Below are 27,134 nucleotides of genomic sequence, written 5' to 3' on the forward strand. Positions count from 1 at the left end.
AAGTCCATAGGGCTGTGGTGGGACCCACCCAGAGCTGTTGAAATAGTTGGCCAATGTGATTATGAGATAGTTATCTATCAATCATCCCTGAAAAAATCACATTTATCATGGGAGGGCCTGATGACTGGAAAAAGGCTGACGTACCCAACACACTGCTGCACCTTTGAATAAAAGGAAGACCCAGGGAACACGGGCTAGTTCGCTTCCACTGCAGTCCCCAGAGGGATGAAGGAGCACTTCCCATTGGAATTCAGTCCTAAATACTTGCAGGACAAAGGAATAGCCAACACAGACTTGCCACAGGCAAATCACACTTGACCGCTTGATAGCTATGCATTTCACCACTGATAGCAATGCAGATGAGGTGAAGGAGCAATGCAGCACATCCGGACTTCATACACCTCCTCCCACAGCAGTCTCCCTTGGAAGCTGAGGTATGTGGGTTGAAGGAATGGACCACGGGGCTGAGAGAGCAGCAGTCAACAACTCAACATCCATCTGGTGGCCAGTGGGTAACAAAGAAAGTATTCCAGGGGGACAATACCAAGGCCATAGTGTTCAACCTCCTCCTGCTACTAACAGAAAATGTAAACAAGGAACAGTGGCCACACAATACAGCTTGGGAGTCTCAGGATGGACATTAGGAAAAACTTGACTGGAACAGATTATTCAAAGACGCTGCATAATCTCCATCCTTTTACATTTTCTAAGACTTGTCTAGAAAACAAAACACAGCTGATCTGGTCTGGTATTGCTCATAGCCCTACTTCATGCATGAGATTAGACTAGATGGAGGGACGAAGGGGATCTTCAGGGTCCCTTCCACCAATATGTCTATGAATTTGCTGTAACTGATTTCATACCTGTCAGTAAAATTACTGGTATTTCAAAGGAACTGCTTTTAGTATGCAAAAGACATGCATTTATTCATCGCAATCTATAACTTTCTTATGGCGGGGGGGGAGCAGTGGAGGGGGAGGTGCTGATCTCCTCTCTCTGGTGACCAGCAACAGGACACAAGGAAATGGAATGAAGGTGCGTCAGGGGAAGTTCAGACTGGACATTAGAAAAAGGTTCTTCAGTGAGAGGGTGGTCGGTCACTGAAACAGGCTCCCCAGGGAAGTGATCACGGCACCAAGCCTGTCAGAGTTCAAGGAGCATCTGGACAACACTCGTAGTCATATGGTTTAGTTTTAGGTAGTCCTGCGAGGAGCAGTGAGTTGGACTTGATGATACTTACGGGTGCCTTCCAACTTGAGATATTCTACGATTCTTTCACTGGTTAGCTTCATTCCCAAGCCTCTCTGGGGAGCTCTGCACTCTTAGCACAAGCATTTGCTGTATATATGAGAACTTGCGGCTTGCTCTCAGCCCAGCCAGTTAACTGCATCATTCCACTCCTGGGCACAGGGAAGGCACCTTTTTCTTCTCAGTATATTTTCATCGCAGAGATAGCCATGGCTAAATTTATCGTAGGGAAAAGGTTTGATCAGCAAATCCTTCCTTGTGCCACAACCATGAAACAGTATCTGCAGTCACATACTAACACATGCAGTAGGAGAAATTCTTGGATTCTCTGCTTAGAAATGTAGCTTCAAAAAATTCAATTCCGGCTTGAAGGATCCCACAGCTTTGGCATTTTGCTTCAGAAAAATATTCATGTAAATAAGATTTTCAGGCAGTTACCCTCACTCTGAGAAGCTCTAATGGTTAAGAGCAAAAGCATTTAGCAGAGGAACAGAGGTGCCAGAACATCTGTTGTGGGTCTATCCATAATTCTATCATGTGTCCAACTTTCTACAAAGCAAACAACTTCCATCTCCAAATGGATTTGTGATGTCCTTTACCTTTCCATCTACCCATTGCCAATTAAAGATATCGTTTAGGATTTGCTGATGATATTCCACAGAACAGCTGCTGTTAGTTTCTGGCTGACAGTATAGACCAGCTTCTTGGAAGGCCAATGTTCTGTACAAGCGTGGCAGAAATGGAACAGGCAACTGGGATTAAATCACACTGTTAAAGGGGGAGGGGAGAAGAACCCCTGCAGTACAGCCTTGTGAGGAATTACTGCTCACATTAGTTCTCCAAATCTATCCCTGGCCTCATTAAGCTGCATTTTCACTGTAAAGCAAGTGAGCTGCCAGTCATGGTGAAGTGAAACCTGCTTTCCAGTCACTGCCAGCTAGAGCTCAAAACAATGTTCATGCTTAAAACAGAAACCTTTAAGAGAATGGGGCTTGAAGAGCCATGTTTGGGCACGGCTTGAACTAGCATTAAAATACTCACAACTCTTAATACAGCAGCACCTAAGAGGTTGTTTTGTTGTTGTGGTTTCATTTTTTTTTTCATTTGCATTCCCACTTACAGCCTAGTTTCACATTCATGTCAAGTATCTCACATGTTTCCTTTTGAGGTCACTACAATCTGCACAGTACTGCTGGAGAACAGAATTTGGGGATCATGGAAATCAGGACCTCGTGACAGTCCATCCAGTCTATTCCTGCTGTTTCTCTGTTCCAGAGCAGGCCAAGGGGTTGACAGCTTGCCACAAGACCAGCCTGCCACCAGCTGCCATCTCCACGCTCTCTCTCATCACAGGCAGAAGAGAGCTCACAAAATGGGAAAGAAAAACAACGGTTGAAAAAAAAAAAATCACAATTTGTCCAACAGAGAGAATGGTTTCCATTCCTACACATTTTATAGTCACCCTGACAGTGAATGGCTATCCCTATTGTTTTGCAGAGGCTGACAGTCCACAGTTTTCAGACCAAGTGGGGTTGTTGAGGAGAATGCTTAAACTCAGCAATGCTCTACTTCCATGTAGCTATCTCCAGAAAGGTCTGCAATCTCTTTGGAATAGGTCTTTTGCTTTATACAGCCAAATAAGAATTCAGTATTTGTTTCCCCTTTAGAAAAAAAAAAAAAAAAAAACAAACCAAACCCTAAACCACGATACCCCTGGCATTTTAAGTTATCAGTGGAAGGCTCAGTGAAAGAAAACCCAACCTAAGGGTTTTTTGTGCAAGCAAGATTAGAAAGCAAGAGGCAGACTGTAGCTAGGTGCTCCTGCCCCATCACTATTTCTTGACTTTTGAGTTTAGCTCAAGACTTTTTCAGTCTAGGGCAAATACAAGTAATATAGGGGCCTGATTCAGAACAGTACAATGGGGCTTCTTCGACTCAGTTTGTGATCTGCCTATGCTGGATAAACAAGCAGCCTGTGCTATGACATTTGGTCTAACAGAATATCTTTTCAGCTTTGTAGTCAGGATTTGCTATCCAACTACAAAGACCATATTAGTCCTTAAGGAAGTAGAAGCTCAGGCCATATGCCAATAAACTAATCCAATGGAAGCTGAAGCACGAGCAACCACCTCCACAGGCAGGCATCCAAACACAAGTCTTAATACAGGGTTTCTAGCTAACCAGCATTCCACATGAGCAGTATTACAAGGTCTTCCAGGAATTAAAAAAAATACCTTGTCCTACACATCACCTTTCAGACATGGTGCACAAGCCCTGACGTGCAGGAAAGAATCAACTTGTAGTGGTAGGAGGCTTCAGGAAATTATACCATTTCCCTCAAAAAATACATTTCAGTAGCAGGTCCATCTCTTACAAAAAGCAGGATTTGCCAGTGAATTCTGCTCTTTGCCCATAGACATCTGCATAACTTTTTTTCCCCCCTTTTATCATTACTTAAGTGACAGGGATTCAATTACAACAGGAACCCACTGAGCAGATTCAATAGCAACTCTTCCAGATCAGACTCTGGGAACAAACAGATGTATTGCACAGGGACTAGCACAACAATAGCAGAACAAGTTTTATGGGCTAGACACAGAAATCTTGTTCATTTATATCTTATGCCTAATTTCAAACATGCCCTTTTCCAGAACTTCTTGTCCTTGCATTGTTAATAAACAGACATGCAAAATTGCTAATGGAGAGATGCAGTATGCACAAAGAAACCATGATGCAAAATATTCTGCTTCTTAGATAAAACCTATGTCAACTGTTCTAATGTATATGTTGGTTTGCATGCCAGAAGACATCTGATCACCAGTCCTAAAAAGAAATCAACATTTTTCCTTTTAAAGACATGTTTCACCAAGTCATTTTTGACAAGCAATTTTTTTCAGCAATTGAGCAATGGTCCACAGTATGAGAAGCAGCAAAAGCACTTTATTTGCTGTATAATTAGTGTCATTAGAAATATGATTGGTAAAAAAAACAACACACAAGTCCACACAGAAAGGAAAGCTTAATAAAAACCAAAGAGCACTGGAGGGCTGGTGGTGGTGGTGAAGACTTAGCAGAGAAGTTTTGTTTTTTTTTAAAAAAAGTCTCCCAGAGTTCTGGGCAGCAACAACTTCTTTTGGCCACTAGAGATGGTAACAAATCTTCCTACTACTTTGCATCAGAGTGTCCTCCTCCACCCTTGTTGGATTGCTAGCTTCAAATCACTTAAATGTGTTGTAGAGTGTGAGAAGGGAACTAAACACAAGATCATGATCTGTTCGCATTAGATAACGGCTTCCATGCAACTGTTCTGCACATGCAAAGGCATAAAACTTACTCAGCAAACACTATCTTCTCAAAAATCACTTCAAGTCATAACAATGGTTCACTTCAATTCCTGCATTTTTGAAAAGGTGGTAGAAATACTGCATTTTTTAAATCAATAACATGCTTCTCCTCCTTCAAACAGAAAATACCTTTAATCTTTGAAACAATGATTTTTTCTCTGACATTGAAATGACCAGACATTCTTAATTCATGAAAGTAACAAATGTGTTTCTGAAGCAAGAAGTTGCCACAACGATTATTTGTAAACATTATACCCACAACAGTAAGTACATCAAAACCCCACACTTCCACCTTAAAATAAACCACAAAGCTTTGACATGAAATACATAAAAAGTTTATTATGTATGTACCCCATTTTGTTATCTGGAGGAGAAAATCTGAGGCAACAGTTTGGTGCAGTACAGAGAAGCAAAGCAATATACAGTAGCTGCACACAGCTTGATTGGTTTCAGATCACAACTAAATACTCTTACTATGACCGTTAGTACAGAAATGTTCTGTAATTAGAAAAAATGAGAAGTATTACTCTCATGCTGTACAGTCTCATGTTTCTTGGTTAGAAAAGAACAACTGATTGAGTTTGAATCTTTCACACCAACTCGCTTGGCTGTTGCCTCTGGAATGTTCAGCACAAAGGTTAAGCTCCAGACATAATTTAAGTGCTTTTCATGTGCAAACTGTTACTGGCTAAAGCTTTCAAAGTACATTTAATTACAGATATGAACACCCTGTAAAGATATGAGGATATGATAGTAGACCCAGAGGCCAATACAGATTCTTTAAGAGAAATGCTATGTTCCACTGCAGTAGTTCTAGTCCCTGATTAGGTCCTTCCAAAGAGAGGGCTTATTTCAATCGTAGGAGATAGACCACTCTTTGACTGAAGCATCATGGGATGTTGTTACCAGAGTATGTTCATCCAACCACGCCAAGCCGCTTACATGATGTAGTCTGTGAGCATCTGTATGGCAGTGTGAAATAACAGAAGAGGATTAGGAAGGCTAGGCTGACAAAATAACTTCAGCACATATCCCAAATGTGATTTTCAGCTGCATTAAATACTAGTAGTGTATTTTAAAAGTGACTACAAAATAACGTAACAGAAGAATTCTGGCTATTTGTTGTGGTTTAGCCCCAGTCAGCAATTAAGCACCACACAGCAGCTTGCTCACCCTCCCCCCCTGGTGGGATAGGGGAAGAGAATCAGAAGAGCAAAAGTAAGAACACTCTTAAGTTGAGATAAGAACAGTTTAATAACTGGAAGAACAACAAAATACTAAGGAATTGTAATGAGAAGGAAAACAACAGGAGAGTGAGAGAGGAACAAAACCCAGGAAAAAACAAGTGATGCAACTGCTCACCACCCGCCAACTGACGCCCAGCCTGTCCCCGAGCAGTGATCACTGCCCCCGGCCAACTCCCCCTAGTTTCTATACTAAGCATGGTGTCATATGGTATGGAATAGCCCTTTGGGCAGTTTGGATCAACTGTCTTGGCTGTGCCCCCTCCTAGTTTCTTGTGCACCCGGCAGAGCAGGGGAAGCTGAAAAGTCCTTGACCAGTGTAAACACCACTTAGCAACAACTAAAACATCAGTGTGTTATCAACATTATTCTCATCCCAAATCCAAAACACAGCACTATACCAGCTACGAGAAAGAAAATTCACTCTATGCCACCCAAAACCAGGACACTGTTGTAGCTAGAGATTAGCATAAAGGCTAAATTAGTTTGGGAACAAGGGGAGAGCTACGGATGTTGTCTATCTGGACTTCTGTAAGGCCTTTGACACGGTCCCCCACAGCATCCTTCTCTCTAAATTGGAGAGATATGGATTTGCTGGGTGGACTGTTCGGTGGATGAGGAATTGGTTGGATGGTCACATCCAGAAGGTAGTGGTCAACGGCTCAATATCCAGGTGGAGATCAGTGACAAGTGGTGTCCCTCAGGGGTCTGTACTGGGACCAGTGCTGTTTAATATCTTCATCAATGGCATAGACAGCGGGATTGAGTGCACCCTCAGCAAGCTTGCAAATGACACCAAGCTGAGTGGTGTGGTTGACACATCTGAGGGACAGGATGCCATCCAGAGGGACCTGGACAAGCTCAAGAAGTGGGCCTGTGTGACCCTCATGAAGGTCAACAAGGCCAAGTGCAGGGTCCTGCAGCTGGGTTGGGGCAACCCCCAGGATCAATACAGGTGAGAGGATGAAGGGATCGAGAGCAGCCCTGCAGAGAAGGACTTGGGGGTACTGGTGGATGAAAAGCTGGACATGAGCCGACAACGTGCGCTCACAGCCCAGAAGGCCAACCGTATTCTGGGCTGCAACAAAAAAAACCATGGCCAGCAGGTCAAGGGAGGTGATTCTGCCCCTCTACTCTGCTCTGGTGAGAGCCCACCTGGAGTACTGCGTCCAGCTCTGGAGCCCTCAGCACAGGAAAGACGTGGACCTGTTGGAGCAGGTCCAGAGGAGGGCCACAAAAATGATCAGAGGCATGATACACCTCTCCTATGAAGACAGGCTGAGAGAGGTGGGGTTGTTCAGCCTGGAGAAGAGAAGGCTCCAGAGAGACCTTACTGCGACCTTTCAGTACTTAAAGGGGGCTTATAAGAAAGATGGGGACAAACTTTTTAGTAGGGCCTGTTGTGGTAGGACAAGGGGTAATGGCTTTAAACTAAAAGGGGGTAGATTTAGACTAGAGATATGGAGGAAATTTTTTACAATGAGTGTGGTGAAGCACGGGAACAGGTTGCCCAGAGAGATGGTAGATGCCCCATCCCTGGAAACATTCAAGGCCAGGTTGGATGGGGCTCTGAGCAACCTGATCTAGTTGAAGGTGTCCCTGCTCATTGCAGGGGGGGTTGGACTAGATGACCTGTAAAGGTCCCTTCCAACCCAAACTATTCTATGATTCTAACATTCAAAGCCTGCTTACCATTAGTTCTAGGAAACAGGTACTGTGTTGGATTTCAAGAACTACTAGCAACTGACAAAAGTAAGATTTTGAAGGAAACATACCTGGTATCTTGACTCTGGTCTCTGGATCACTTACGGTCCAAACATATACCATCATGTCCATGCCTCCAGAAGCAAAGTGTTCATTGTCTGGTGACCAGGCAACACAAACAATTTTTGCATGGTGTCCGTAAAAAACATTGTGTTCCTATTTGAAATTTAGAGATATAGTGTTATTTCATTAGTTTAAGCTACTTCAGGAAGTCACTGGCTTTTAACATGTAGCATCACAATAAACTACTGCAGGACTCCAGACAATGTACATCTCAGGTGCAAATGGATGCCCTACACAAAGTGGTGGCTTCATTTTATGCTATGTATTTGAACACTTATCAGGCCAATAAAATCTGAACCTTTTGTAAAAAACACTTTAAAAAAAACCAAACCAAAAATACACCACACACACAGACAGATGCTTATTTTTGTAAAAAAGACTTTTTCTGTGAAGGCTGGATCTGTAAAGTGCATGTGCAACAAGTCACTTCTTGCTTAGAGGCTTTTAAAATAACCCCACAGATGTTTCTAAAACTAAATTCTTTACATTTTTACTTAGAAAATGAAACATTTTTGTGGAATGCCATCCTGCAGTTTTTACTTCACTGTAGTTTCGGTCAAAGCTTAATGACTTTACAGGCTGATACACATATTGACTGCTCAGCTGGAAAGCGGAAATTGCCCATTTTTTGGTTCTTGGTTAAAAGACACTACATTGAATGATAAAGTAAGATTCCCTGCCCTAACGCATTCCTTTCATTGCTTAGTTCTTACCATGGAACTGTGTGCCATAGCTGGCAGAATTTTATTGCCAAGTCTGCTTTATTTGTTTCATTAAACTTTATTGTACTGCATGATTCTTATCAAACTGAGCCTGCATTCTTGTCCTTTTACAAAAATGCACACAAACTCTAACAGGCATGCATATATTTTGTTGACCTTTTTTCCCTTTAAAAAAACCACACTAGTGATCCAGCTGACCTGAACAAGGAACATAAATACAAAAATTTACAGAGTATGTAAGTACTGCTAGCATGTGGAAGTCCAACCTCTCCCCCATTTAACTATGTGTTTGTTATTAGATGGGTTTGAGTGTTTTCCCTGTAGCCAACCTACACCATACATTTCCTCATCTAGTCTTATGATCTGGAGGCTTCACACAGGCTGCTGTGAAAAGCAACACTAACTCAAAATACCAGGTAAACTGGCAGTCACAGAAACACCAAATATACATCAATGATTTAACAATTGAGTCTCACCAGCTGCACTATATTTCACCACAACAGATTTAGATATGAGATGCCAGTTGATTTGTTTTTAAACAAGCAAAACTCCTTGTACAACAATTCTTACCGCATAGCCATCAGAGACACTGAAGACAGTGACAACTTTGTTTGCATCACAGACTGCAAGAAAGGCACCATCGTGAGAATATGCCAGGTCAGTAACAGGACCTTTAGCTTCCAAACACTTATCATCATTTTTCAGAGAGGTTCCTTGGATCGAATACAAACGGACATTCCCATCCTGCCAATGAGTAGTGAAGAAGGGGGGAAGGTACAAAAATCACTTTACAATAGAAAGAGGAAGGCTTACTGAGTTTCTGGAACTTTTTGCACCAATTCTATCTGGTGGTGCTTATATTAAGAAATAGTTTAAAAAACCTGTCATTTATGCTGGCTACAATCCACCAAGTCTAGAATATAGACCTGATTTCTAGGATTTGCCTACTGTAAGCATACACTGGGTAAAAACAAGTTGACAATTTAAAAACAGCAAATATAAGATAAAAAAAATGAAACAGACATTAGGTCACAATGGTGGGAGAACTGGGGGAAATGAAAGCCCAATTACACATAGTTTACTTGTTACAATGTTGCTGTTGTTACAAACTGCCACCTACTACTTCTCAACACAGAATCACAGAATCATATAGGTTGGAAAAGACCTTTAAGATCATCCAGTCCAACCATAAACACAACACACCTACTATTATTAAACACTTCTGTTACTAGTTCCAGTGTTCAAAGTAGTACAGTTTTAGGAAATGCAACCTTACCGCTCCTCCCACTGCTGCTGTACCTCCTCCGGGGTGAATGGCTACAGCTTCTGGCTCATAGCCAAGGTCATCAATTGCAAAACATTTTTTCTTATCTTTCATCAAGACAATCTGTAAATAAAAAACCAGAAACTAAGACCCTTCTTCAAAGTGCTTAATACAAAACTATGACTAAGCCACATTGCTTGTCATAAATACAAATCTACTCTGATTGCTCAGAAGTTTACTATATTCTGATCTTAAGGGAATAGTTTCATTCTTTAAAAAAAAAATTGAAAGAAATGCCTATGTGTGGTGACTAACTAATCCACTGTACTGGAGTATTTATGTGCTCTAAATTAGGTAGTGCAGGGCATGCTCTACTACCTTCAGCTTCGCCTCATTTGGTTTGAGCAGGAAAGAAACATGGACAAGACAGTATTTTTAGCAATGCTTACTCCCGTCCTGGTTCACTGTTAAAGGAAGGGAGGCAGGAGCAAATCAGTAGCAAGTTAATACTGCAATGTTAAATTTTAAAGGGCTATTTCCTATGGACAACTGGAATTATAGAACTGGATAGTATAACTCACGTGGAAAACAGGGTTGGGGAACACTACTGAAAATCCCAAGCATAAAACCAGCATCCATACAGAAGGCATAAATCATTACAAGTTAAGCATGCTTTGATACAATATAGTCCTGGTGCAATCTCTCTGGTTTTGCATGATCTGAATACTACCGGCAAGCAAGCTAGAGCTACCTATGCTGTACAACAGCATTAGTTAATTGGTTAGTCAGATTATTGCAAAAAAAAAAAAAAGATAAAAAAGCAGGAGCAAGACATCCTTTCCCCAAAATCGCATCACTAAACAGATCAGGCAAGAGCATGATTCAGACTGGTATAGCCTTCCAGCACAAGGCTGTATTGATAACAAATTCAGATGCATCCACATGAGGGACCATGTGAAATTTAAACCTATACATAAGACTGTCAAATTGGTACAGGATGCAAAAAGACAAGCCTATCCAGTATCCTGCTTAATTATGTTCCCCATAGCTCTTATTAGGAAATTCTGCAGATGTGCAAGGTGATCCCACACTGAACAGGTTTGTCAGAAACCATCGTGTTACTATACACAGCATTATTAACAGAGCAATTGTGTTGATTATCGACAAGTTAATACTTACTTGTCCAATGCACAGAACTACAGTATAACCACCAGGACCCACAGCTAAACATTTTGGTTGAACATCCATTTTCACAGCATCCTGGCCACTGGAGGAAGGTGTGCCAAGGAGGAGAAGCAGGAAGGACAAAGCAGAAAAAAATTATTCCATGCCTACCATTATTTAAAGTTGCCTATTCAAATAATCACCCACTAATGATCAAGAACATGCATAGTTTAATTTTTTATTATTGTTTTTAATAATTTGCAAAGTTTCCTTCTGTTTACTGTTTAAAGCATTAGTATCTTGATCACTTAGTACACCTTCGAAGTGAAAGTCAATGTTACTATACTAGAGTCTAATTTTTTAAACTAACTAGGTGATCTTAATAGGATTCCTTAAAAGTTTTTTGCTTCAGTTGTGGTTTCCATGAAGAAACAGCTGTGTCCCACCCCTCCTAACCACATTTATTACAAATATTCCTGTGTATTTATGAATCGTAAAATGAACACCCTTCCCACAGTTCCTTAACTAAGAGATCTGCCTTGTATCAGGTGGCTATCTAATCTGTGGAAGGGATAAGACAAATTGAAAAGTCTGGGATGCATTTCTTGTTGTCACAGAAAAAAAAGCAAGGTTGGTACAGCAATAATTTCTACAGTTTCCATGGCAACTTAAAACCTGAATAAATTGCAGCATAAAATTATTTACCATATAAAAATCAACAAAACTCTTGCTGTAAAATAATTAGGGCTGCAATACTACAATAGAAGGCAACATTTTAACTAACCTGTAGTCCCTCTTGCTAAGGTTGGTATAGCGCACAGTGTCATCCATGCTGCAGGTGACCAGCTGATCCATTTCATCCACTGCCATTCTAGAAACCTGGTTTGTATGGCCTTTCCCAGAAAAGCCATCATTCTCTCCAGTTTCAGAATCCCAATAATGTGCATAATAGAATTAAGGAACATTTGAAGATAGTGGTGCAGTCAGATACAGCGTCATAAAAAGTTAAATAACGGACAGAATAGCTAAGGTTAGAAGGGACCTCTTGAGATTGATTAGTCCAACCTGCTGCTCAAATCAGTGTCAGCTACAACAGGCTGCCCATTCCGTTGGGTTTTGAGTATCTCTAGGGATGGAGACTCCACAAGCTCCCTGGACAACCTGTACCAGGGTGCAGCCAACCTCATACCCTCAAAATATTTATTAAATGAACCTCTGATGTTCTGTAATGAGCTAAATGACCTACCGCAGACAGCAGCAAATACTGGAACAATTAGCATTAGGTCTGAGGATAGGAAATACTTTTTAAAGAATTACAGTTAGAAGTCCTGCAACATTGGCTTTCCCTGATGTTATATGTTAACATCAGTTTGAACTATTAACACTATACTACAGGTTTGTAAAGAAACCAGTCCTGTATTTATAATGGTTTATGCCAATGTGACATCATTTTAATGCATCACAGCAAGCAGGATGAAGGACTGCAGTTTTATTTATAAGCTTCAGAACATTGAAAAAAAAAAAAAGCCAAGTCTTCTAGCTGAACACATCCCAACCTCACCCTTTAAGATGCCCTTTTCGGGAACCAGGCTGCATTCCCAGTGTTTTGCTCCAGAAACCAAGAGGACTGAAATAGAGTCTCAAAAGAAGTACAAGTTCTCTTCAGTAGTGAGAAAGCCTGATGACATTTAGGATTCCAAATAAACAACACAATGTGTCACAGAACTACAAAAAACACACCTTAACACAAGTGGGAAAAAAACACAACTGTAAAGAGAAATGCACGTTAATGGGTCAGAGATAGATGAACAAGAGTTTATCTTTCTTGTCCTGAACATCTAAAAAACAAGATACATGACTTTCAGCACATGTTAAGATCTACCTATCGCATGTAACAGCAAGAGACAGCAATACATATTTTGCCTGTATGACAGAATACTTGGAAAGTTACAAGAGCCTAATTTATGTATTTACTTGCTCCTGTATATTAACAGTCTAACTACCACAAAGAAGTGACAACTGGAAATTAAGAACTTGCTTATATTTAGCAGGCAAGTTTAAAGCAACCAGTAAAATAGGCAAGTTAAGGGAAAGCAAAATAAACTTCTTCAGACATAAAATCATAGAATCATAAAACAGTTTGGGTTGGAAGGGACCTTTACAGGTCATCTAGTCCAGCCCCCCCTGCAATGAGCAGGGACACCTTCAACTAGATCAGGTTGCTCAGAGCCCCATCCAACCTGGCCTTGAATGTTTCCAGGGATGGGGCATCTACCATCTCTCTAGGCAACCTGTTCCCGTGCTTCACCACACTCATTGTAAAAAATTTCCTCCATATCTCTAGTCTAAATCTACCCCCTTTTAGTTTCAAGCCATTACTCCTTGTCCTACCACAACAGGCCCTGCTAAAAAGTTTGTCCCCATCTTTCTTATAAGCCCCCTTTAAGTACTGAAAGGTCGCAGTAAGGTCTCTCTGGAGCCTTCTCTTCTCCAGGCTGAACAACCCCACCTCTCTCAGCCTGTCTTCATAGGAGAGGTGTTCCAGCCCTCTGATCATTTTTGTGGCCCTCCTCTGGACCTGCTCCAACAGGTCCACGTCTTTCCTGTGCTGAGGGCTCCAGAGCTGGACTCTCACCAGAGCAGAGCAGAGGGGCAGAATCACCTCCCTTGACCTTGTGTCCAATAAACATAAGTTTTTGTCTTTGGCAAAGCTTATTTTTTTTTCCCTCCTAATGAGCTCTCTCAGACTATAAGGCTAGAACATATATCACTATCATTCAAAGGATATTAATATGACCATCATTACTTCCAGAGTAAATATAGGACTTTCCACCGTTTTTATGTACTGTAAGACACTGAATTGATTTACTGTGACCCTGTGAATGGGACACAAAGAGTAATTATTCATGGGCAATTTTTCATCTTAACACATACATAAATCAAACCTATTTGAAAAGAATTATAGGTTATTTAGAAAATAAAGTATCATTTTATTCACAAGCATTGAAAGTCACCCAGAATACAAATCAGTAGTTAACGGTGCAGTCACTTAACTGTTGCAGCATTGCTATTTCCATGTACCACTCCTTGAAGAGAAGGAATAGACACCGTGAATATCGTTATTAGCCTGCTGGGCTAAAATAGTTTAACGGCCTTTTCATCGACAAAGTTTGCTTTTCAGGCACTTTATGATTCAAGGAAGAGGGCTAAATACGGTCATGTACCCACACCAACTGCCAGAACTATAGCAGCAACAGCAAGAATCTGGGACGTCTGTTTCTAGTTCATGTAAAAATGTAAGTTCCCATGAGAGTGCTGTGTCAGCGAACTCTTTAATTCCTAAAATTAAAGCTCGATCGCACACTAACCATAGTCACCTTGTTCACAATACACTAGGTCTGGTAGAATGAGACATCACTGGTAGTTTTCTATCTATGCTGTATTTCTTTTCTCATCTCAAGAATGCTTAAAAGCTGCTATGAAAGATAAGTTGATAACCTTAATTGAAACCAAAATCAGTCTGTATATTTGCACAAAGCACAGTATCACGCATGTAACATTTTAACTTCCTCATTCATGTGCCTGCAAGAGTCAGTCACACACAGCTTCTCTGGCAATGCTAATTTAACAAAACCATTTTTCAAGTTATTATTCCATCTAGACAACTTCAACCACCGAGTCATTTATTGCAGAAACTGGTGCAACAACAGAAGTTTAACCTACCTTTATGACACGTAAAGGCTTATTTGGATTGTTCTTGTCCAAATAATTGATATAGCCAGACAGTGAGATAGTCAGTAAGTGATCTTTCTGCCACAAACAACCCAGCTGCTGATCCAACACGTTTGATCCCATGTTAAAAGTATTGACAACAGAATTAGCACCAACATCCCAGATTTTAGCAGTTTTATCTCCAGAAGCAGAAAGCAACTGACTACTGTCAGGGCTCCAACTAATCTGTAAAAACAAATGTCACCACAAGATAGTAAATGCATTTATTACTGCAAGACTTCACAGTCCATGAACTTGGTAATGAAATACTACGGTCCATTTATACAAATGAAGTGATACTTACAGCATAAATACCTCCATCATGAGCTTTGCCTCCACCAAGAGCACACACTTTCTCTCCAGTCTTCCCATCGTAGACAAAAATCTTAAGAGAGCACACAGACATATAACTTAAAGGAAAAAGCAGTAACAGAAAAAAACCCAAGAACTGAAACACTGTTACTTGCACTGCACAGATCATTCTTTTGTTATATGGCAGGCTTGCAGGTTTGTCAAACACTAGATTTTTTGAAGAAGAGGCACAAGTATTCCTACATTTAATATTTAAGACTAAACAAATGAGATGACAATTGTAAATAATCACAGTAAGCCACTCAGTACATTGGATCCTGACATTTGAAATTCTGGAAGATGTTACATTTTTGACTCCTGCTGTGATGGCAGCTGCTTCGCACTGCAGTCATGGGAATCTGCTCTCTTAGATAGAGGAGCTACCTATGGTATCAGTGTCATTGTCAAACCTGCCCTCATCAGTAGGGACTCCACATGGAGCTGGGTTGCTATCTATGAGTTTAGTATTTCAGCCAGACTTCTCAGGATCCTAACAATGACATAACATATTCCAAAAGTCTAGTATGTTCCTGCCAAGATAACCTGTAAGAGAAGTAATATGCTAGGGAGATGAAACAAGGAATAAAGCTGAGTGACAATAGTCTGTTTGACATCAGTTGTTTGACATCAGTTGTTACAGCTTTATAGGATGATACTTAGAAGTTTAAGCCAGTCATTTCTTGGCATGAAAAAGGAAGCAACATGTATTTTACAATACTAATCCTATTCCCAAAATGCACAAGAAAATCTTCTCGTGCTAAAATCACTACAAAAAGAGTTCCTTGGTTTTTACCTGGCCATCTGCACTAGCTGTAGCAAATCTGTTCCCATCAGGAGAAAACCTCACACAGTTCACAAACCGTGTATGGTCCTGTAGGAAAAAAGTAAGAATCAGCACACAAAATGAGAACAGACCTTTTTACATAGAAGACAATCCAGTAACAATGAAGTTCTCTTACATGCGAGCCATAAATTAGCTGTGTAGGAGATGCCTGCTGCAGAGAATTGCTATGGAACAAGTCTAGCCTCTATCTAAAGAGGATCATGGGGATCAAGAACAGTCCAGGGAAGAAACTGTGACATCAATACTGATGTAGTTCAAGTAACTTAGCACACCACCAGGTGAACGAGTACCCAGTTTCAGGGATAGGTAGAAAAAAAATCCCACAGCTGCAGCCTAGACAAACACAGGATTCTTCCCCTCTGGTCACTGAATTCTTCTGCAACATTCTCCAGATTTTGACTCTTCCTTCATTGTACAAGTAAGTTTGACACAGAAGAGTACTTTATCCTTCTTATTGTAAAAAACACAGGCATGAAGAATAAATTATTATTTTACTGGAATTCCATTTCTGGGAGATTGCATTAGTGGTAGCTCTGTGAAATAAGCAGGCAAGACTGATGTATGCTCCCCAAATAGACTATTTACAAATAGGAGACTATTCAAACCATGCTAACTAGAAAACACGCGTTAAATAGGGAAGCACCACAATGAGGCCAAAGCTCCCATGTAAAGAGATTTGGGAGACTATTTTTAGTACTATGAAAGGCAGGTTCTAACCTACTTACTTTAACTATAGATTTTTTTTTTCCTGATGATACCTCAAGCTCTAATCTAAACCATATAACTGCCTGTACCAGAATCCCATACATCAACTCAAATATCACTTTAAAAGGAAGACTGCATCACATACCAGTCTAAGCAGCACTGGTAAGCGTTTCAGACTTCAGAGTTCCAAAAGAACAAGCTTAGCAAAATGCAAGTATCAACTTAAGTTCAGAAATATATTAGGCAACTACATCATTTCATTGGATTGCAGAGCTCAAAACAATTCCTTTTCTAGAACTGGAATGGAATCCTTACTAAAGTCAGTGTACGAAGACTACTCAAGGCACATACTTAAGAAAATAAAAGGCCTACTACTGTGTTTTTAAAAATGAAATAAGAACTAAACATCTTGAATTTACTACTGCAATAACATCCAGTATCTCTGCAATAGTTTTTTTGGTTTTTTTTTTTTCTGAGGCAAGAGACATGTCTTCTGCCATCAGAAACAGCTGCAGAAGCTTTTGGCTTTTTATTTTCTTTGGCCTCAAGTAACAATGAATGTCTTAAATGTGGTAGTTCCCAGCTTTGTTTCATTTACATAACAGATTTTAACTAGCACAATAAGAAACAAAAAGTGAAAAGGAATGTAGAAACAGAAAATTGACCACAGAAGTTACATACCCATTCCTCATCATAGAAATCAGTTACTTTTTCAAACATCTACACTCATCCTTTCTAAGCTGCCCTGGGATTTCAGATTTAAGCACACTTAAGCAGATTGGAAAATTCCATTCACACCACCATATTTCTTGAATCAAGCGCCTTGGAGAATATTAAGAAATTCTACGCAGGTCTGCACTGGGAAGCAGAGCTCAGAAAGCACCAATAGGGCCAATGAAACATCCTACTTTGTAAGTTACAGAAGAGGATGAAGAGCCATTAAAAGAAAAAAAAATTGCAAGATGTGCTTCAGATTTTCTTCTTAACCAAGCATTTATTTCAGTTTTCTTGGCGTGAGACAAGCCTTCAGTTATATTCATACATGGGTTTAAGAAAGCCACTTGACACCAACAATACCTCAAAAGGGGGAGCTAAGAGCTTGTTATAACAACTAGTCGTGACAAGAACTGCAAGCTTGTTGGAAAGCTTTTAGTCAACTTGCTGCACAGTTTAACAGAGCCATATCTAAACTTAAACTCACACTTATTGTAAACTTGAACTTGAATGGCGGTCCCTCAAAGAAAGCAGCACAGTTGTCATCACTGCCAGTTGCCAGACGATATGGTCTTGTTTGTTTAATGTCCACACTATTGATCACTTTATTGTGCCCAGTAATCTCGCCGACAGAAGAACCACTATCCCACAGGAACACTGCTCCGAATCTAGTTAGAAAACCACACAATAACTACAATTCATAAAAGTTACACGTAGATTAACTCCTTGAGCATCTGCAAACAGCAGATTTGAGTGCACACAAAGAAAAGAAATTAGGTCATCTTATTAATCTCACACAAGCGCATCATAGTTCCCTGAAGGATATTTGAGATCTTGCTGGAGAGAGAATCTAATCTTCAGCAGGAGACATTTGCTGAAGGGGACAGACAAGCAAGTTTTATGTATAAAGCTTCTAAAATTCAGAGATCCAAGAGATAATTCTTCAGTAAGTCTGTTGGTTTATAAAAGAAAGCAGTAAGTTATTCTGTCTGCCTAGTCACTACACAGAATGCAGAAAGCTAGGATAACAATGTCATCTGATCATTTATCTGATTATTTAGCCTAGATCGGGTACCATCACTTTTACAACTATTATTACTTAAATGTTTAAGGAAGAAGAGTTATAACAGCACTTCTGTCAGTTCTTACTTTAAATCACCTTAAAAAAAAAAATCAGCATAATCAATACAGTGGCATTAAACTGCCAGAGCATCGCTATTAAAAAGCAGTTCTATAGAATCACTTCAGCAAAATTCTAGACCAAAAGCGCTCCACCTAACAGGAAACTGGCAGACTTTTTAAAGTAGGAAAGCAAATTTACACAGTATCTAGCCAGGGGCAGGTGGGGGTGGAAGGAAGGATGGAGGACAAAGAATCTCTCTCAAATACCAGGACACAGTACATGATGGTGATTAAAAAATGGTGCAGGGCGTGAGGGAACAGGACCACATCATGTTTTTCAGACCTTTAGGCATAAGACTACCTGGTCTGGACTCTGCCTTAAAGATCTGTCAGTCTTTAAACATTAAAGAAAGGACACAAACCTGACTGTAATGGGTACCTCATTTAGTCAGACAAGGACAACTGGCTGTGATTTTCTTTTAATTAACATAGTAAGGCCTAAAAATACAGGCATGTTGCTGAGACAGAAAATTCAGATACACTTTTTTTTTTTCTCTCTTATTTGATCATGTCCTCTCAATTTGGGAGGGGTGAAAGAGGAGGGAGAAGAATTATCATGTGGTTCTACCTTCCTACTCTATCAGAATTAGACAAAAAAAATCCACCAAAAGGCATACTGAACAGCTATTATTGAATGCAATACCCACCTCTAAAAAACAAACAAGACCCACACAATTTTAAACTGAGCAATTCTAACAAAACTGTATTTTCTAAGTAGTCTTACAGCTGTCAAATACTGCATAAAGAATTCTGCTGCAGAACAGCACAACTTGAAGTCTGAACAGGGAACAAGCCATGATTTTCTTCCCTTGAAAAATTAAAAGCTTTCTGCTAAGAACCTGCTTTGTTAGAATACAGAGCTTTACAGTATATGTACGTGTGTGTATATTTGTGCACGCGCATGCACGTGCACAAAAGAATTACTCACTTTTCCCTTCCTTCGCCAACCACAGCAATTCTCTTGCTGTCTTCAGTCCAGGCAAGGTCCTTTATTTTTCCTGCAAATGGCTGATATTCATACTTCAGTAGGTGTTCCTTCTGTGTAGTATCCCAGATTCTCAGCTTTCCAGAGACATCTGCCATAATAAAATAAAATATAACTATTGTTGTTCCAGCATGACTCAGTCACATGACTCAGCAATCTGCCAGGACACAGATTTTCAGCTACAGCAAACATTTGTACTGGGGACCTATTATCTTACCCTATACAATTACTACAAATCACTTGATTTAGGAACACTGAAGACTACATCTGTTTCACTGAAGTATGTTTTTAACCAGATATTAAGGTTCAAAACATGCAGCAATAAATACAACACAGAGACAACTTTTGCAAACAGACATGTGAAAAAAGTTGCACAGTAAGAGGGTAGAAACTCTAAAGTTATCAGCCAGTATGCGTTAAGTATCTGTGTCACACACAAAAAAGAAACCCAAACCACCCCCACCTCCCCAGAAGCTACAAGATAGCTTACCCACACTTCATTGGGAAGTAAGCCACCCTACGTCTACAGTAAAGAGCAATCTGATGGACAGTAGCTGATGCACTAAAATTCATACCTCAGCTTTTTTGTACCTTCAAAGCAAACCTGTTTTGCATACAAATACCGGGTATACATAAACATACAAAGATATTTCTGCCCATAGAACTCAATTAACGCACACTCATCTGCATAGTTTTTCTATACAGAAGCATGTACACACTTAATGTTGCATGTGGATACCTGCACTACCTGGATTACTACAAAGGAATCCAACATTATATTAAAAAATGGTAATGTCACAAGCAGCAGACATAGCACAGTTCATAACAACTTAAGACTTAATATAATGAAAGCTTCCTTGGTCACCATTTGCTCTCAGTATTACACAGCCCTAGAGCTTGCTTCTATTCAGAGCAATTACTGTGGTGCAGCATTGTAACCAGAGGAATTGTTCTATACACAGACGGGTTTACACATCTCTAATGAAACCCACACAGCAAATTCTGTGTGTATTGGACACTTCATAAAAGCCACTGTTTTAGAATAAACCACGTGCTAAAATATATACCTTTCACCTCAGCAGAACGTTTTTGAGTTCTGATCACCATTTATTGGTGCGTCTTCACAGTTCAATTTAAACATACAGCAACCCTGTATCGTTGAGACCTGATCATAGACTCATCTTCTCCGCTTCTGCTAAAAGGACAGATGCAGAATCCTCCATTTTACATAGAGAACTTATTATTGAAACAGAATTTTAACGTGGACTTCAAAATCTAATTGTTTGCTCCATCTATTAATAGATAGGAGACATATAGCTTTAACTTTGTGGAATCTCCCATTACTACCTCTGTTATGACTGCAGTAAGAAATTACCATAAAAGTCACAAAGCATATTGCCAAAGGTTTGTCTCATCAAGCACATGAAGTATTAATGCAGGTTGCATGGCTAATGCAAATTTATAGATAGAGAAATGAATCTTACATGTCATACTTAGAAACAGCTTAAACAGCCTGATACTATCTTCAGACTCCATGCTCAACAGTATCACAAAACTTTATAAACAACATACAGAAGATACTTTTTAAAAGGGAAATATTACAGCTGAAACTAATTTACTTGGGTATGACAGACAACTTCTGAAAAGAGTCAACTGAATACTCCCCCTCTAGGAGCAAGGAGCTTCCTTAAGCTGATCACTAATGAAAAACTTCTTCACAGATCAGGCTATGTATATATAACTGTTCTTTTACAGAGGACTGAAAGTCTGCAAGGCTACAAGAACAAAATAGATGGTTATTCTGAGGATTAAGTACAGCACAAACCTAGAGCACCAAGTCTGTAGAATAAACAATGCAAACTGGATTTTAAGAAGGTATTCAATTTGACATATGGTCCACACACAAGACTGAGCCAAGAAAATCCTGGCTCTGGTTCCGGGGGGGAGTGCGGGGGGGGGGAAGCTGTGCTATCAGTGTTCTTAAAGCTTCCCCAGTACTCAAAAGATACATATTCTAATACAGCTTTCTGATATGCATGAAGCAAAGAAGGAAACAACATTTTAAAAAAATATTGTTTCCTTAAAGTTGCTGTGAAAGAAATTCCCATTCTGCTAAGACCTGTGCATGAGTCTGGACTCCCTTTCTAAGGAGCTCATATTCAGAATGTTTTATTTTCAGATATACTACTTAGAAAGTGTTTCTGTATTTGGACATGCTTCTGAAGTGTTTCTAATTGACAATGGCAAGCAAGTTAAAAAAAAAAATCCATAGATTGACCGTAATTGTTTTTAAGAAATGGAAGCTATAGTATTGTATTTATCAATATTCTTTAACTGTATACCAGTCCTCCTGAAAAAAGATCAATTATTTGAAGCAAGCTTCTATTAAAAAGGGTTTGTTTAGTTCTTTGTAAAACTAAAATCAAAAACTGTAGCCATTTTGGCTAGCAATCCAGGAAATTCATGCTGTATAAATTCATGTCACCTGTTCTCAGACTCTTGATTCACATACATTACATGGAAACTGAGAATCAGCCTCCTTCCCTGCTAACTTACCAAAGAAAGCTTTTTTAGTTTAGGTTACAAATGTAAGAAAAATCATGCCAAGTCTTGCCAAGTTTGGTCAGGAAGAAAGGGGGAGGGAAAAGAAAGGAGTATACACTCTTCTAGAACCCCTCCCGTCCTCAAAGTATAAAAGTTTATTAACAAACTGAAACAATAGCCCTGTATTTCAGAAATAACTTTTCATTCTGCTGCACGTACACAAGTCATTCATCACACTAAGATTTGTTCTCTTTACGCTTCACACTAAGTATTTAAACTTCATTTTCAGGTTCTTTTTGATTTAAATAATAAATTTTAAGACGACCAAGCATGTCACTAAACTCACTGCTTTAGAAAGAGGTTAGAGGAACAACTGTAGAAATCGTTCCTCCCTCAGGCATATATATGTAATTCCATTGAAGCATACCACATTGACTATGTATTTTCTGTACATAAATGCAAAGCGTTACTACTCTGTTTTGCCAGTAAGTTTTGCGTCAAGCATTTTAACAGCTCTGTCCACATATCTCATGCAGCATGCGCACTGATACTTTACCTCCAGATGCTATGTAGAATCCACTGGGAGCATACTTGGCAACTACAACCTGATGGGCATGCTCAGTGTAGATGTCAGCAACTGCAGGATTCTAGTTTAAAGGAAAAAAAGTTACTAAGTTGGATTTCCTGGTTTTCAAAGGAGTAAAATCAGAGTTTCAAAGATAAAATTCAGAATTTCTCCTCACGCTCCTTCTCCCACACCCTTCCTTCCAGCTTACATGGAGCTATTGTCTAAAACTGAGAAGTGCAGTACACATTGCAGAACACTGCTGTCCAGTATGACTAAAACAACACACTAATTTCTAACAACTGACACAACTAAAGTACTTCCTCTAACAGCCAGATCCTTTCCTCTCTAACACCTGCTGAAAGGTAGAAAAACACTCTCCAAAATAATAGGCCAAGCATCGGACTTTCTTTTTATGGGGCTAGCCCAGGTAAGGCAGTTACCCAAGTAAATACTAAACATGAGCTGTGGTTTGCAACATACATCCAGAAGTTCTACTATAGTTGAGTATGAAAATCAAGCATATGGTTAACCATATTGCATGGCTGTTAATCATCACCATGTACTCAAGATCACTCAGTAACCAATGAGGCGTGCAAGGCTTGCTCTTTCTTGCCAATTGCTCTCTGGTTAAAAAGCTAGTAGATGGACTAGCTGCAGAAAAGATGTTTTCCCTAGTATTAAGAGCTGTACTGGAATTCTGAAAGAAATTCACTGCCACTCCATCACAATTTTATCTCTTCAGTCTTAAATATGTTTTCAGATGCTTCAGGTTGGACACTAAAACTAACTCACTGTCTCAGCAGATCAGTAGTGTCATACTACAGAGGTGCCACACAAATCAAAAAAGGATGACATCAAAGCAAAATCTGCTCTCAAATTAACTGTATAAAGAACCCATTCTGCACATCTTCCAAATACAGTGCACATATGCTACAACAGTAATACACTACTCCTTAGAAAAATTTTTCTACCAGTTAACAGGTATCTTCCAGCTCCAGAAACTTGACTCATATGGTCAAGACAAAAGTCCATTTTAACTGCTATAATTAATACAGATTTATTCAACCAAACCAGAAAACCACCTGATGTTATGGTATGACTCAGCCATCCAATCAGGAAAAACTAAAACACCTGCTCTGTGTTAGAAGCACAGTCTCCTGCTTGCAAGAGTTCTTGCTGTTGCAGTACTGTTACATCTCAGGAGACAGAATACAGCTTACTCATGCAAGAAGCAGCTCTTTTTCATTCCGGCTTTTATACATTGCTTGAGTGCGTTATAGCCCTACTTAAGTTACAATCATCTGCATTTACAGTATGCACATTACTCTCCATTCTGCGTGCAACTGGATTTTATCTAAGCAAGACAAGATAATGTTTTCCCCATGCTATAGCTGCATCACCTACAAGTTCATGGAGCTCAAAAAAACCCCACACTTCATTAGTAATGGCATACATTAGTAGCTGCTATTTTACAGCAAGAATCTCCAAGAGTCCAGGAAGCTAAGAAGATGAGAGACTGGACTTAACAGACTGACGTAAGGGGTTAAATGAAAGATAGACTCCTAAATTTAAGATATAGTAAATAAAATCAGGAAGCCAGGTAATAAGTTAGAGCTGCCAATTTAAATGCCATTTGATTACATAATTTCTGCTTGTAAAGTCAGTTTTTTTACCTTGTATGTCTTTCATATCAAAACCCAAAAAAACCCCCACTTCTAAAGACATTTTAGGATAAGATTATATTGTTAGCTGGGACAAATGCAGTACCTAATACTAGATTCAACAAGAAGAATGGGCTTGTGTGGCTTATTTGAACACTGAAACCAGAGCCACATATGAAAGTGAGCAGTTGAAGTTCCAAGTTTCAAAGTAGGTTTAGACCCATGAAGACAATCAAATATTAACGAGGTATGAAACCTTACAAATATCACTAGCACTTCTGACTCACAGTGCTTTTCCAGCACCGTTCTAGGACTTTTTCTCATTAAAGTAAGCCTCTAGGTCATGCTCAAAGATTAAGCATTAACCCTGAACACTATATTCATCACCACTGATTAGCTAATACTAGATAGCTTCAGACTTAAAAGAAAGGTGATCCCTGCATTTTGATGACCTGTTTTTTTAATTAGAGTAAAACCATCCCACTGGAGAACTGTTCATGGACGAATTACACACAGACCTCCCAGTATTTCATCTGGTTGTTGCAAACTATTATACAGGCTTCCATATTTTTCAGAGAAGGCATAGCTCTCAACTAAGAGTGGAGACACTTCCATGTTGGGTTCGGAACAAACTGCAACGTTCTCCAACACAAAAGCCATAGCACAGGCTTTAGTCAGTTTTTGTGTCACTGCTACAATACATTCTGTAGTTGTCTGCAGAGCATCACCTGTCATTTATTAACAGTAGCAGACTCTCCTTGCCAGTTAGGTAAGTTTGCATATTAGCATGAATTACACCATAAAACTGAAGGATTTATGACTTCCATTCTCAACCTCCTTGGAGAGTTTAAACAGTCTAAGTTGAATTCCCACAACCCCACCTCGCCTGTACTCTGACCTTGCCATGCGCTCTACATTCTGGCTCATGCTGAGACTAACATTTGCACTGAGCAGATCTTCAGTGAGCTGATTCAGGAAGATAAAAGCAAATTGTTTTCTTCCAATTTAACCCCCAAAATGGGGTCAGATGAACACTAATGACAGTGCAAGGGAGGAGGTCACAATCCATAACTTGGGCAAAAACTGTAACATAAGCAGAGTGGCTTTTCTCTCTTCTCTCATCACACTGTGTGCCATTACAGTGTTTAAATTTGGGCTTCTGGTTTCAGAAAATTGAACTTCTTGATACCAAGAGTGAAACACTATTACAACAACATTATATTGAGACATTGAAACCAGAGTGGAAGCTCATTTTTGTCTTCAAGTGGATGAATTTAAACTGATCTCAAACAAATTTGCAAAGAATTAAGTTATTAGTAGCATTTCTGTATTGTGGCATGACAATGAAGAAATGTCTGAATATAGTGCGGATGACGAGATGAGTCAGGAAAACAGCTCATGAAAATTCAGTTTGCAAAGGTGATTTACAGAAGCAGCCATAAACAAATCCACTGTTGTGGAGACCTAAAAATTCCAGAGAGGTATGACTTGTCCCCCTGCAGCCCTCCTCACTGCAGGCCAAATCTGCAGTGAGAGAGGAAAGTAAACCTAGGGGAGAATTCGATTTTCTAAAGAACAAACATTTACTTTGAAGAAAAGTATTTTTTGAAAACTGGTAGCAAGACAATAGCCTAGACTTGTAATGCTTCCTCCATACTTCTCAAAAGGATGCCATCTTTGAAAAGAAATAATTTAAATAACTCATTTAACATTTCTCTAGTTACCACCAGAGAAGAAAAAAAAAAAAACAAAAACAAAACAAACCTCCACACCACTGAAAACATTAACTGGGGCATTCCAATATTTAATCGATGGGAAAAGTTCCCTGTGAGCAGGCCTGAGAACTCAACATGCTTGCCACAGAGTTAAGCAACTGACAACTGTTTTGATTCCTGGAGCAGGAGGGGAAAAGCTACGAGCTAATGCATTTAAAGGTAGATGTTTGCAACTATTTGCATGCTTCTCTTACAAGCCAATGCAAGGGCCCAATACGGCAAATAGGGAAGAGTTCATTTATTAGGCAAATACAGTGCTCAACTTCATGATAGTGATACTTAAGAAGATAAACAGGGCCAACCAGAACATACCAGTCTCTCATCTGTAAGTCCTATGCAAAGAGAGGGAGGAGAACTGCACATTTTGCCGAGATTTTCTACAGGTTTTTACAGTCGCTGCCCATGGTTTTATGCCTGAGTCATGCACCCTTGCTTATTCCCCTGCTGCTGATCACAGATCTGTGACCTCAATTGAAATTACCAAGAGCGAATGAAGCACAGGCTATTAAGGGAGAGGGGCCGGGAAACAAAATGAAACTTAGCGAAAGCTCTATACTACGAAACAAAGTAAATTAGGATACATTACATCAATGTTTCTGATGACGACACATTTTCCATTGGTATAAAGAAAATTGTTGCCCTTAGGATCACCTCCGATAATTTTGGAAACGCCTCGTTCAACCTGCGGGAGGCTGGCGAACACTTTTTCTACGGGAAAAAGAAAAGGGGGGGTAATAAGCGTTTCATTTCTCCCCGTTAACGGACGCCAGCCGAGCAGCCAAACGCCCTGCCGGCAGGCGCGGTCACTTGTTGCTGTCAGCAAGCTGTGAGGAACCGCCGGCTCCGCGCCCGCCTCCGGGGCGGCACAGGGCCGCCCGGCGGCCCCCCAGCCAGCGGGGCTCTGCGCCGCCGCCACCCAGTCCCCAACCCGGCACCTCGCCGCTCCGGCCCCCCCCGCTCCGCCTCGCCGGGGGCTTACTGATCTCGTACGGCATCTTCGCCCACTTGTTACTGCGGCGGGCGGTGGCGCTGGAAAGGAAGGGCTGGGAAGGGGGGCGAGCGCAGCCCCGCGCAGCGCAGGCGGACCGGCCTCTCGCTCTCCCCGCCGCCGCTGCCGCTGCTACTGCTGCTGCTGCCGCCTCAGCCCCGCGGCGCCCAGCGGCACGAACCAGGAAGCGCCCGCGCGGCCCGCCGCTCTCCCCTGCCTTTGACCATATATAG

At 40.3% G+C, this 27,134-nt stretch overlaps 1 protein-coding gene across 1 annotated transcript; it reads right to left on the reverse strand.

Moving 5' to 3' along the window:
* Positions 1-4,326: 4,326 nt before the first annotated feature.
* On the reverse strand, positions 4,327-27,134 carry WDR1 (WD repeat domain 1). Its single transcript, XM_075499759.1, has 15 exons — positions 26,893-27,134; positions 26,500-26,621; positions 22,466-22,556; positions 19,309-19,456; positions 17,686-17,866; positions 15,729-15,806; positions 14,889-14,969; positions 14,537-14,770; positions 13,602-13,689; positions 11,598-11,754; positions 10,829-10,916; positions 9,662-9,772; positions 8,956-9,129; positions 7,612-7,756; positions 4,327-5,554 (listed from the first exon to the last, which is right to left on the reverse strand). Exons 1-15 carry the CDS (start codon positions 26,906-26,908, stop codon positions 5,445-5,447), a joined length of 1,824 nt encoding a protein of 607 aa, XP_075355874.1. The 5' UTR covers positions 26,909-27,134; the 3' UTR covers positions 4,327-5,444.

The sequence above is a fragment of the Mycteria americana genome, chromosome 4 (genome assembly GCF_035582795.1).
Source record: "Mycteria americana isolate JAX WOST 10 ecotype Jacksonville Zoo and Gardens chromosome 4, USCA_MyAme_1.0, whole genome shotgun sequence".
Taxonomy (NCBI): Eukaryota; Metazoa; Chordata; class Aves; order Ciconiiformes; family Ciconiidae; genus Mycteria; species Mycteria americana.

Excerpts from the sequence above, each read along its gene's own strand:
- WDR1 (XM_075499759.1), bottom strand. Across the intron at positions 13,690-14,536 it reads AGCCTTTACGTGTCATAAAG|GGTCACAGTAAATCAATTCA; the intron begins GTAGGTTAAACT and ends TCCCATTCACAG. Across the intron at positions 9,130-9,661 it reads CAGCAGCAGTGGGAGGAGCG|GATGGGAATGTCCGTTTGTA; the intron begins GTAAGGTTGCAT and ends ACTCATTGGCAG.